The following is a 13,553-nucleotide window of genomic DNA, read 5'->3' as shown; positions in this document are numbered from 1 at the left end:
CATCCACTTTTTCTTCGAGAGAGTCACTGAAGGCTGTCATCTGTTGCTTAATATCCCTGCTCCCTTCCTTCCTCTTCTCATTGCTATTCTGAGTCTAGTCTTTTATTATACCATTTATTTTAATTCCATGGGGTCCTGGGAGGGGTTGGAACAAACCTTAATGCTCAATCCTCCTTGAACTTTCTGGCTATTGATTTTATGTCAAAAAGTACGTGTACATTCTTTGTAGCAGTGTTTTTTAAAGAGTCTGAAGAAAACCAATTTCTGATGCAATAATAAAGGTGTATGCACATTTTTTAACTTACGTGTATTTTTTTTCAGCAAAGGGATCTTTCAAAGGAGTGTGATCTAAAAGAGGGATTAAACCAGGACAACTTCCAGTTTCTTCTGGCTTTGCAGACTTGCAGATGTTTGGGCCATGTTTAAGCCAGTTTCTGTTTCATGGAACAGGATGGAAGTTTACTGGTTTTTTTTGGGGGGGGGAGGTGGGGTAAAATTGAGGAGTTTAGTTTTGGAAAAGTTGATATCTGAGGTGCCTGTAGGATGGGTTAAGAAGAGAAGTCTAGTAGGCCATTAATCATGTTTATAGATCAGAAAGATTTGGGACACATCAACCATGCTGCCTATGATATCACCCAGAAAATACACAATTTAGAAAGGCAAAGAGTAGAGCTCTGGGTAATACAGACTAAGGCTGGGTGGAAAAAAAAATAAACCTTTAACGGAGACTGTAAAGGGATGCTCTCAGTTTTGCCAAATGCTGCCGAGGTGGCAAGGAACCAGGAGACCTCAAAGGCTGTACTAGCTTTTAGTCACTAAGTTACTCAACACCTTGGAAAAACAATTCAAGTGAAGAGGTGGAAAGTGAGACCAGACTTCAGGTCTTATCTGAAGCTATGAATGCCATCAGAGCACCTGTGAGTCTCCCTAGGAGCAACATTAGATGGGAGAGGGGGTGGGGGTGGATTAATCCAGAGGTGAAGTGGAATGAAACTGGAGAATGGGCGTTACTGACAAGAGGTGGTGAAACAGATCAGGCAGCTCCAGGTGAACAAGGAAATGCAGGAAATGACGGGATATCTGAATGCTGGAGGGTACGCAGAGGGGCCAGAAGATCGTTAGTACTGAAACAGGTATGTGAGGGAGTGAGAACGCTGGCTGGAGAGGCAGCTGGGACAGTGAATGGGACACAGAAGTGTGGACTATTAAAAGTGGGCAGGTCTTAGGGACCAACAAGCTGTGGGGAATGGCAGAGGAAGGTCTGGATCACTGAAGTGGCCGAGGTCCGGTGACTGAGTTAAGGTGCATCGGCTATCCATAAAGAGATCGTGAAGTCCCCCTGAGCCAGCACAGGCCTTGAAGTGTCGAGGAAGATGAAGAGCCAGTTTCTAAATTCTTCCTCAAATATGGGAAGAGATCTAGCCCCTGGTAGAAATGAAGGCAAACAAGGGGCAGATGGCATGGCACACTCACCTTTGTCTAAGAAATGAGAGGGTTCCTTGCATAGGGTGAGGTTAGATTTGATTCAAAGGTAAGAATTTAACATTTGAGTGCTGATGTTTTACTGCACTAAATGTACATAATACAATGAAGATATAAAAATGGTTCTCGGGTAATTACAGCTGAGTATATAATTGCCTCTGGCCCTTTCTATTCCATGATGATTTTAATACTCTTGGTCTAATGTTAACTAGAAAAATTTTGTTTCCATGCTTTCCTAATCATACAACAAAGAAATATACCACTTTTACTCTTATTATATCTTTAAACACACACTTACCTGATTCTTTTTAGGAAGTACCCCTCCTATGCGCTTCCTTTCCTGAGATTTCCTCCTAGTAATTTTCTTTTCTTTACAAGGCTGAGCTTCTGTATTAAGTAAGTTGCAAACATTCTCTTCTGCAAAAGTGATCAATTGCTATAAAGAAAATTTAAAGGAGGGATACCATAAAACACAAGCAAGTGCATCTTGATGTATGTTTCTCACATTTATTTTCCTTCCCACACTGCTTCTACATTTTCTATCCCAGTTCCTTTTAATTCACAAATTCCATTAGAAGTACTTTAACCATCTTAAACTCGAATGGGGGAGAAAATTACCAATTTCTGATCTTATTAAACAGACCCAGAAGCATATGCACTCTGTCCATTATTTTAAGGAAGAAAAAAAAAGTTTAAAATTAGTTGATTTATTTCTTTATCAAATATTTACTGAGCATCTACAATTTAGGAGCTAACTCCTGTTGAGTTATGGGTGGAAACATGCATTTAGATTATCTAAATGTGAATTCTAGGTTTACCACCCAACAATATCAGCTAAAAGCCCCATAATGGTATATTATATATTTATGAATTTAGACAAAAATCCAATTTTATCTAGTTTGATGAAATAGGAAAAGACATGCATTTAATGGGAGTTATGTTGCTACTGAAAAGAGTTAAAACCCAGTGTTAAGAAAAAAAATTAAAAAGGGAAATATTTTTGTAAAAAGATATAATTATGCCATTTTCTGGCTCTGTTAATTACACACTACTCTTTTTTTTTTTTTTTACAGATTTTATTTATTTATTTGACAGAGAGACAGCGAGAGAGGGAACACAAGCAGGGGGAGTGGGAGATGGAGAAGCAGGCTTCCCGCTGAGCATGGAGCCCAATGTGGGGCTCGATCCCAGGACCCTGGGATCATGACCTGAGCTGAAGGCAGACGCCCAACGACTGAGCCACCCAGGCGCCCCAATTACACACTACTCTTCTCCACTGTGTACCTCAATAAAATCCTTTAAGCCACATAGATCCCAAATAAATGTTCCAAACAGATTACCTTCTACATTAACACAAACTGAAAGCAACTTGTTTTATTGTATTTTTCTTCTAACAGAATTAAAATCAAATCAGAAAAACAGCATTACCATGGGTTATATGCTACATAGGTAAGGTGTTAGCTGTCAGTGACATTAATCAAATCAAGATTTTACCCATAATCCTGTGGTCATAAAAACAGAAAAAATCGATAGCAAGATTTAAAAACAAATACATTGTGCCAAATACAAACACTTACACTTCTTCTGTTAGAGGCCCGTGTTATTCTACCAACTTTATGGGAGGCTATTTTCTCATGGTTTTTTGAAGAGCTAAATGTATCAGTTCCTGATGAAGAAGACACAAGCAAAATTAGGGTAGCTAACAAAAAGTTGTAAGAGCCATCATTTTTCAGATATACTGGATACTGTTTTGGATAGGCACCTCTGCTTTTAGCATAATATAATATCTAAACATAAATAATTTAACTACCAAGAATAAATTTTGAGATTCAAAAACAGAAGTTTACTGAATACCCAGAAACTTTCACCACTTTCCAAGGAGAATGCATACTGTATTACCCTAAGATAACAGACGAAATCACATTATAGTAAATACCATATTTCACTCATGTCCATTTATTCCAAGCTACATCGTGTACAGTGAAATTGCAATAAAGGGCATTAAGATGATCATGAAAATAATTTTTTTAACTTAAAAAATTCAGGTAACTTTTTCATTTGATCACTTTTAATGGTAGAATGAAAGGCAGTATAATGCATAAAGACCATAGGGGCTTTGGAACGTGACAGACTACGCTTCCAGGTTTAGCTCTAACTTCACACTCCAGGTCTTGGATTCTGTAGCAGCGAATTTGGTTTGTGTCTTCCAGCCAATGAGAAGCCATTAAGGGATTTCCGTCAAGGGAGAGACATGAATAATGGTTCCCATGACATTTGTCATCCAAGTCCTGGCTTGCCTTGTCATATCATAAAGAAGACAAGGACTTGAAAAGTACCAGTGCCCAACAGGCCAACTTAATGTTGGTGAACAATTCTGGACCCTGAAAAATGACCCTTGTGGTGCACATCATTCAGTTGTGCGAACTGTTACAAGGAGCCTACTGTTGACAGGAGTTGAGAGGGCAACTCCACTGTCTGCAGGGACTTGAAAAACGGGGCTACCATCTACTGAAGTTAACTGTGGGTGATTACAAGGTGTGAGACCTGGATGGGCAAGAGACCCCCCCCTTTTTTTTTAAAGACTTATATATTTTGGAGAGAGAGCACACAAGCAGGGGGAAGGGCAGAAGGAGAAGGAGAGAATCTCAAGCAGGCTCTGACTCCCTGCTGAGTTCAGGGCCCTGCTCAGGGCTCAATCTCACCACCCTGAGATCATGACCTGAGCCAAAATCAAGAGTCAGACGCTTAACCAACTGAGCCACCCAGGGGCCCCAAGAGACTTCTTATAAGCTTTCCTATACTATATGGTTTTTTAAACCAAGCATGCATTGTTATAATAAAATTTTAAAAGGAAATTAAGGTTTAGTTTCATATATACACATATTGAAAATGACACTTATCTGGCTTTAAGATAAATAAAAGTTACTACCTGAAAGAGTCTCAGAGATTGAAGACTTACTAAGAGGACTCAGAACTGCAAATGATACCTGAAGAGGTTCTATGTTTTCCTAAACAAAGAAAAACAAGAGTAGAAATTAGACATCCTTAAATTCAGTGGACATGTAATGTACCCAAAGAGAAAATAAGGATTTCTTTTTGTAAGTGGAACTGTAGTAAGCATAGAGATGGGAAATCAATAAAAGATGAAGAAAAAAAGTCAAAGCAAAACAAAGATACTGAATATAAAAATACTTTATAATATTTACCAATCTTTAATGAAACTATGTTTACCAACTACAGTCCAACAAAATATTAAATGGAAGTAGCCATAATGATCTATTAATAACTTACTCTTTGGGTTACTTAAAATCACATGTCCTAATTCTATAGTAAATGGAACATTCCGTTAATAAACACAACCTAACATTTGAGTATTATTCAGGGGAACTTCAGGGAAAATGGCAATACAAATGCAGATGTCAAATCTTTATTTCCCACATAATTGTCAGTATGATGGTAGCTGTTGGTTTTTCATAAATAAAACTTGTCAGTTTGAAGAAATTTTCTTTAATCACCAGTTTGCTCAGAGCTCTTATCAGAAATGACCATATGGTTTTTCTTAATTTGTTAATATGGTGAATTATAGATCGTTTTTCAGACATTAAACCAACTTGGCATCTCAGGGTTAAATCTCACTTGGTCATGATGTATTATGTTCATGAGGTGATAGTTTTCTTATAATGTCTGACTATGGTCTCAGGTTAATGCTGGCATTTATGAACTGGGAATTACTCTCATCTCCCCAATTTGTTTGAAAGAGTATACATAAAATTAGGTCTTCCTTAAGTCTTTGGTAGAATTCATTAGCAAAATCATCTGGACATAGTTTTCTTTGTGGGAAGGTTTTACCTACAACTTAAATTTCTTCAGTTGATATAGGCCTCATGAGGTAATTTATATCTTCTAGTCTGAGATTTGGTGGTTCATGTTTTTCAAGGAATGGGTCTAGTTTACTCAAGTTGTTGAATTTATTGGCATTAAGTTTTTTATAATACTCTTATTATCTTTTTATCTGTATTATCCTTCTAAAACCTGTTAGAATATGTGGTCAAGTCACATTTCATTCCTTATATTGGTAATTTGAGTATTTCCCTTTTTCCTCTGAATAGTCTGATTAAAAGTTTACTCATTTATTTTTCTAAAGCATCTTTTTTATTTCAATTTTTCTCTATTTTTGTTTTTTACTTCATTGATTTCTGCATTTATCTTTATTAATTCCTTCTGTTTACTTTGGCTTTAATTTACTTTTATTGGTTTCTTTTTTTTTAAGATTTTATTTATTTATTCGACAGGAAGAGACAGTGAAAGAGGGAACACAAGCAGGGGGGGTGGGAGAGGGAGAAGCAGGCTTCCCACTAAGCAGGGAGCCCGATGTGGGGCTCGATCCCAGGACCCCAGGATCATGACCTGAGCCAAAGGCAGACGCTTAACGACTGAGCCACCCAGGCGCCCCCTTTTATTAGTTTCTTAAAATGGAAGTTGCGATCATTAATTTGAGATGTCTCTTATGCTGAAATACAGGCTTTAATTATTTCCCTCTAAGCCTGCTTTCGTGCATCCCACACATTTTTGCTGTCGTTCTGTAGCGTTTAAGGTTTACAGCACACGTGTTTAACTCACACTATTTTGTGTACAGCCTAAGAACCCCTCTCAGCCTCTATGCCATATTACTTTTGTTATGTATCTTACTGACATGTTATAAACCAAACAATATGCTATTGTTATCCTTGCTTTAAATAATCTGTTATAGAGATTAATAATAATAAAATCTGTTACATTTGCCCACATGGGTTAGCAGCTTCAGTGCTCTTCATTCCTTTGTTAGATTTCCATTGGGAGCCTTTTTTTTTTTTTTTTTTGACTAAAGGACTTCCTCCAGCATTTCTTCTAATGCTCACCCACTATGGTAATGAATCCGCTCAGCTTCCAGATGACTGAAAAAGCCTGACCTTCACCTTTGTTTTGAAAGGTGGTTTCAATGGATATAGAATTCTAGTTTGACAAGTTTTGTTGTTGTTACTGCTTTGGTTTTTTGCTCCAAGTAAATGCTGCTGCGTTGTCCTTTGGCTTGTAGTTTCTAATGAGAGTTCTGCTGCCTCTCATGTTTGTTGTTCTTTATGTCACAGGTACTTTTGCTCTCGGTCCTCGCAGGCCATATATCATGGATTCTAAGCAATGATGTGTCTTTTCGTACTATTTCATGTTTCTTGTCCTAGGAATTTAAACTTCAGATTTGAGTTTATAATTTTATCAAATTGGAAAATTTTCAGCCATTATGTTTCAAATATTTTTTCTGTTCTTTCTGATCTCTCCTCTCCTTTGGGGACTCTAATTACATGCATATTATGTCACCTAAATTTGTAACAAGCTCACCAATTGCTCATTTTTGTTCATTTTTATTCTTTCATGGAGAATAATTTCTATTGTTACGTCTTTAAGTTTGCTAATTTTTTCTTTTGCAATCTCTAATATGCTATTAATCTCATTCAACATATTTTTCTTCCCAAAGATTATAATTTTCAGTGACTGTAATGTACAGAGTTCAAGCTGGATCTTTTCTGTATCTTTCATGTTCTTAACAAGTTCAATCTTTCCTCCACTTTCTTGAACATATGAAAGATAGTTAAAGTAACTTTTTCAATGCCTTCGTCTACAAATTCTACCATATGTGTAATTTCTGGGTCTACTTTTAGGGACTGATTTTTCTCATTATGGGGCATCTTTTCTTACACATCTATTAGTTTTTAATTGAAATGTCAGACATTTTGAATTTAATGCTATTTGACACTGGACAGTTTTGCTGTTCTTGAGCTAGGTTATACAATGCAGTAAAGTCGCTTGGAAGAAAGCTGTGTCCTTTCAAAGCTTGCTTTTAAGCTCTGCTAGGCTTTTAGTCTAACTCTGTTCTACTAGTGAGGCAATACTCTCCTGAGTACCTGATGCCCTCTGAATTATAAGGCTTTTCTATCACTCAGGTTGCTGGGGACACTTCTTGCCCCTCTGTAAGCTCTAGGGATTGTTCCCTCTGCTCCATTTGGGTAGTCCTTTCCCTGGCATCAGGCAGTTTATTCACAAGCACACACTGACCAGTACTCTGCTGAGGCTCAAGTGAGACCCTATGCACATCTCCAGAGCTCTCTGGGCAGCTCTCTCCTCTCCGGTCCTTTGCCACGAGCTCTAGCCTCCTTTGCTTTCCCAGACCCCAGCTCCATTTTCTCAACTCATGGAGACTGCCAGGCTCCACCAAGGTAGACCCTTCCTGTGCTGTCGCCTGGAAGTCCAGCCCAGGCAGTAAGTTGGGGCTCCTGTACAGCTTGCCTCATTTGTTACCCCTCTCTTGGGATTACTCTCCTGTGCTTCCTGATGTTCTATGTCTGAGAACCATTGTTGTGTATATTTTCTCATTTGTTTTTGTTTTTTTGTTTCTTTTGAAAACGTAAATTAGGTCACTGTTACTCCACCTTGGCTGAAAGTGGAATATTTTTATTTCAAAGTATAATAGGCAAGGGAGAGAATGAATGATGGTCCCAGTATAAAAATGGGTAAAGATTAACAGACAATTCTCTAAAGAAATTCAAATGGCTTATAAACACATGAAAAATGTTCAAACCACATTAGTAAACTAAAAGTTTTCAAGTCATCTTTTTCTCCTATTAAGCTATTTTAAAAAGTACAGTTGAAGAGATGCTCAATTTAAAAGACTGTGTGTTAACAGACGGAGCATCATTGGAAATAAACTGTCAGGAAAAAATTCTAACTTATTTAAAGATAATAGATGACTTGGATATAATAGCATACTGATACTATTTGTGGCAAAAACAAAACACTTGGCTAAGATTATCTATTTAGTATTCTTAAGTCCTAAAAAAGCATGATAGTCAATATATATTTAGGTCTGTTCAATAAGTACATATAAGTTCTACTGTAAACATATTTTAAAGAAATCAATAATTCAAAAGATGTTAGTTTATACTGATACCGGACTAAAAAAGTTTCTTCTCTAATAAAATCTTGCAAAAAAAAAAAAAAAAAAAAGTACAGTTAATACGCAGGGTTTACCAAGTGTGGTAAATTAAAACCATTTATACTGCTGTTAAGTCCAAGTTAGTACACTTTCTGGATACTCAGCAATATGTATCAAAAAGGTAAAAAAAAATCCTATTTTTTCATCCAGTAATTCTACCTACAGAAATTCATCTTAGAGGAAAAAAGTTTGTATTTACAGTGTATCAGTTCTAAGGTTGTTGCTCTCTCACATCTTCACAACTCTGAAATCTGAGTATATCCTACAGTTCATCATGTGTGACAGCTTGGTTCTAGCCTCTTTTCTTGGTGATACATAAAACCATGGTACATCTTACAGTCAACAGTGTTTAGGGTCCATGAAATATGCTATGTACAAGGAGTCATGCAAGTATGAGAACACAGCTAATACCCCGTGCACCTGTCATGATGAACACAGGGTGGGGGAAAAAAAAACCTACCTAGAAAAATGCATTAATTTATACCATGACACATCATTTAGTCCATTTCATGATTTTGAAGCATAATTATTATTCACACAAAACAGGTGAGGTCTGATGAAAATAGAAACAAGTTTGTTCCACTTTTCACACTTACAAGATTCTCCCCCTTGTCATCAAAATTTGGCTGTGATAACTGCAACTGCACAGGAACTGGTGATTGCTCAAGTAGCAGGGGACTGATACTACTTAAATCCTTTTTGCGGACAGGTGTTCCTCCTTTACGCAATGGAGTATTTGCTGGCAAGGACTCATCAAACACCTCAGGGCTTAGATCCTCTCCAAAAGTAACTCTCTTCCTCTTCCTGATATTTAGAAAAGCTGGCACTTTATAATTTTCTTGACCTTCTATAGATAATAAATGGATAGATAAAAAAAAATTAGCCTATTTCTTATCTAAAAATGCATACCCTAGACTCTTTTAACATGATTAGATTTAGCTCTTATTTGTATAATAGAAAATACAGTTTGTAGAAAAAAGAAATGCAAAATGGAAAAGGTTAAGCAGTAGTTCTAAAATATGGTTAATAGATTTTAAAGTAAATTTTGCATAAATGTCTTAGAAGTTTACAAAATAGGAATATCAGTTTCCTTTACAAGTATTGCCATTAAGCACAAATGGGCAGATGAAAGGGACAGACCAATTGGGAGGCTCTCCAAAGAGATTCCAGCCAACTGTTCTTCATTCCCATGTAATGTGAGAAGCATCAAGGCATTTAGCAGATCACTGAAAATACCACATACTAGATCAGATACTTCACAAGAAAATGAAATCCTCAGGCTTCAAAATAAATGTGAACTTTTTACCTGCTTTTTGTTCTTTGCAACAGTTTGCAAGATTTGAGATTAAGCTTGGATGAGTCCCATCATCACAGAGATTGTCACAGTGTTCCTAAACAAAATAAACGTCAGTGAATAATTTTACACATATAAATGCATATGCACAATCATTAAGAAAGGCCACTCTGAACTCCGGTCTTCCAAGGATAGATACTATGTAGCGTTGCAGATTACCTTTACTTTCATAATTGTTCTGGCTTAATGACATGAGCCACAAAGAAAAACTGGATGCCCTAAACATTACTTTAGTAAATAGTATTTTAGGCCAAGATTAAAGAACAGAAATCCATAATATGGGCTAAAGTCATTCCATCATTTTTAATCTGGCAAATGAAGATAACGAAAATGTGAGTGGCTAGTTCATACCACAGATGGCATCAGATAAGGCTGACTATCTACAGGTATAAGAATTGCACGGAAATAAGAAAACAAAAAGGTAAATGGCATGATGGGGTGTTCTGTCTTTTAAATATGGAAATCACACCTTTTCTAAGTGTGTAAACCTCCTGTCCACATTACTGTATTCTTGAGTTAGGAACAAGGAAAGAAGGTAGTGTCTGTCCCTCTCTACTTCCCCAAAAGCTTAGAGAGTCAGCAAGCTGGGGAGGAGGGACAGTGCAAGTCCTGAAACACCAGACAGGGCCCCACTCCACACAGGGCCACTGGAGTGACGCAGGCGGGAGCCAGGGCTGTGGGCTCCATGAGTCACCTCCAAATCATCGCCTGCTTCCTAAACCCCGGACCAGACCCTGCTCTCTACAGCTATTCATTTTCACCAGTGCACCCAATTCCAGGAAGCAGCACCTTCTCTCAACAACTGTCCTGCCCCGAACAAACCTCCTTGAGCAGCTCTCAAGTCCATTTCATCTTCCTGACAAGGAAAATGCCCATACCAATATTTGTGAAATAAGTGAACATAGAAAACAAAATTCTTGAGACCTTTTAGGCTATCTTCAATTAAAACAACCACGAAAATTTAGCAACAACTCAAACTGTATACACCTACAAACTTTGGAGAGCTCAGTAAAAAGATTGTTGATTATAAAAATCTTTGTATAATTTTAGTGGTAGGACTTGATGTTTGCTATGTGATGCTGTTAATCAGTAAGGGTTATATGGATCATGGAGAGACGTGAAGTCTGTTTGAGAAAAATAAAATGAATACAAGATATGAATAAGCAGTGCTGCATAGAGACCCACATTAGCTCTTTAACCAGAAAAACTGTTAAACATTTAAAATAACCATTGACCATAACTATTCATGTCGATAGAAGGTGGTCTAGTTCATTTTGGCTTTAGAAACAGATGTGTAGGCATGGTTATATATTTAAATGCCTATGGATTGAAAAAAAAATTACTTCTCATTTGCCAGGCACTGGTGCTAATTTCATATTATTATCCCAGTTAATGCTCAAATTACCTGTAAGGTAGTCACTCATATTGTCCTTTCAGAGATAAGGAAACCAGGGTACACAAAGGGTACATAATTGGCACAGCTCTTAAACTTCAGAGGATCTGAAACCAGGCACTTGGGACTCCACAGCCCATCCTCTCAACCTCTCAGAGCACTTATAGCATGCCATGAATTTCAGTATCAGATTTATCTGGGTTCATTTAACAACCTCAAGCCTAAGTTTACTTAAAATGGGGCTAATATTCTCCTTGGAGTCTAGGCTGCATGTACATGATCTATGCCAGAACTGTCCATAGAAAGTACTCAATAAGGGGTGCATGGGTGGCTCAGTCCGTTAAACATCCGACGCAGGTCATGATCTCAGGGTCATGAGATGGAGCCCCGCGTCAGGCTCTGTGCTGAGTGTGGAGTCTGCTTAAGATTCTCTCTCCTCGTCTCCCTCTACCCCTCCCTGCCACAACTTGTGTGCTCGTACGCTCATAAAAAAATTAAAAATAATTAAAAAAAAAATACTCAGTAAGTGCCAGCTAGTTCCCATCAACCTACTCTTAGCTCATACGAACTGAGTTTAGAGAAACACACATGCCTGTGAAAAAGCTATCTCTGAGACCAAATATTTTAGGTGGAAATAATTAACACACTTTAATAACTATGAAACTCTTATAATATACAGTCTACATATATTAAATTCTACAAGTTATATTCCATACTGAGTTTAGAAAGAAAGGAAGGAAGAAAGGAAGGAACTCTGCACAGTGCTCTAAGTAAGAAAAGGAGGGGTAAACATTTAGGGCAAGATATCTCCTTTGAAACCAGTAGGACATACAACAATTCACAAGAATCGCTTGAAGCCAAAATGAGTATTCAATTTGCTTTAGAAAAAGTAGCTCTAAACTTACCTGCAGGCCTTCTGGAAACAGCTTAACAGAGGGCTTCTTTAGCACAGAACGAAGTACAAAGGTCTCAGAGGATGGAATGTCCCTCTTACACTGTGGAGTGACCAGGGACCTGACTTGGGGAACGCTGTCTGTGCTCACTTCTGTAAAGTTCTCAATTGGAACAGCATCCCAAGCTCTTTTGCCCTCTATACACTCAGCAACCTTGACTCCTTCAAAGGAAACATGTAAACAAGAGAGAGACATCTGAATCAGGTTGTTCTACACCAAAAATATTATGTATTTGCAAAGAGAATAACACGCTGTAAGAAGTTCTACCTTCATATATCCGGCTTAGGGAATGACATCTGGAATTTCATCTGGATATATAAAGAAGAGAAGTGGCGCTGGCCATAGCTTTCAGTTCAAATCTAACTACTGAGGGTAAAGGCAAGCAAGGAGTTTCGGCTCCCATGAATCTAAGGAAGTGCCCAGGCCTCGAGACCCCTGTGCCTGGCACCAGAAAACCAACCTGAGGTGAGCAATGAAGGAGGACCAATTTCACTGCTGGGGTCAGAGGCATTTCAGCAGGCGAGGGTGGTAGGAGGGAGAAGATGGGAGGTGAGGAGAAAGAGGATTAAATCGAAATTGTATTTGCCGTGTGTGCTCTCAAACAAGGCAAGGCTTCCTCCTGCATGTTTTTCCTCACAAGAGAGAACTTCCTCATGATCGACATTTAACAAATACATATTGGGCACTTATGATGTGACAGGCACTCTTTTCTAGGTGCTAGAGAGACAACGATGAATAAAACACAAAAATCTCCGATACTTTGGGAGACAGACAGACAATATAAAACACCTGGGAGGGGGAAAAGGAGAGAGGGAGCTATGGCTGTTGACGGGAAGCACAGTGTGAGGGACCCCTGTGCTGGAACTGTTCCCGATCTTGTCTGCAGTGTGGTCACATGAGTCTACACATGATAAAATTACATGGAACTAAATATACACACAAATGAATGGACGTAAAATGGGTGAAATCTGAAAAAAAGTCAGTGGACTGTATCAGTGTCAATTTCCTGCTTGTGACACTGTATGACCGCTACCCAAGATGTTACCCCGTGGGGAACCTGGCGGGATGGGACACTGAAACCCTTTAGATATGATTTTTGTACAGCTGCATGTGACTCTACAGTCACCTCAAAATAAAAAGTAAAAGAAATGTACAGATAATAAGTAGTAATATGTGCCTTTAAAGGAAATAATGTCGAAATTAAGGGGATATGGCCGGATAAAGAGGGAGGGGGGAGTTGCTGTTTTGAGATGTTCAGGGATCAAGCAGGCATCTGAATGAAGTGAGGAAGTGAGCCATGCATATATCTAGGGAAGAACCTTACATGCATGAAGCCAAGTGCAGAGA

The 13,553-nt window shown here is 38.1% G+C and overlaps 1 protein-coding gene across 1 annotated transcript in view; it reads right to left on the bottom strand.

The window, feature by feature from the left end:
- CDCA2 (cell division cycle associated 2) overlaps positions 1–13,553 on the bottom strand; it is a 47,354-nt gene that overhangs the window by 11,466 nt on the left and 22,335 nt on the right. Inside the window, exons 8-13 of the mRNA XM_035022588.1 lie at positions 12,159–12,367; positions 9,813–9,897; positions 9,103–9,353; positions 4,412–4,490; positions 3,060–3,148; positions 1,781–1,918 (exon numbers count right to left, since the gene is read on the bottom strand). Coding sequence (XP_034878479.1) covers positions 1,781–1,918; positions 3,060–3,148; positions 4,412–4,490; positions 9,103–9,353; positions 9,813–9,897; positions 12,159–12,367 — 851 coding nt within the window. The remainder of the gene's footprint in view (positions 1–1,780; positions 1,919–3,059; positions 3,149–4,411; positions 4,491–9,102; positions 9,354–9,812; positions 9,898–12,158; positions 12,368–13,553) is intronic.

The sequence above is a fragment of the Mirounga leonina genome, unplaced genomic scaffold (assembly GCF_011800145.1).
Source record: "Mirounga leonina isolate KUSES-001 unplaced genomic scaffold, KU_Mleo_1.0 Mir_176, whole genome shotgun sequence".
Lineage (NCBI taxonomy): Eukaryota > Metazoa > Chordata > Mammalia > Carnivora > Phocidae > Mirounga > Mirounga leonina.
The sequence above is the reverse complement of the archived record's forward strand: the minus strand, read 5'-3'. Positions and strand labels throughout refer to the sequence as shown.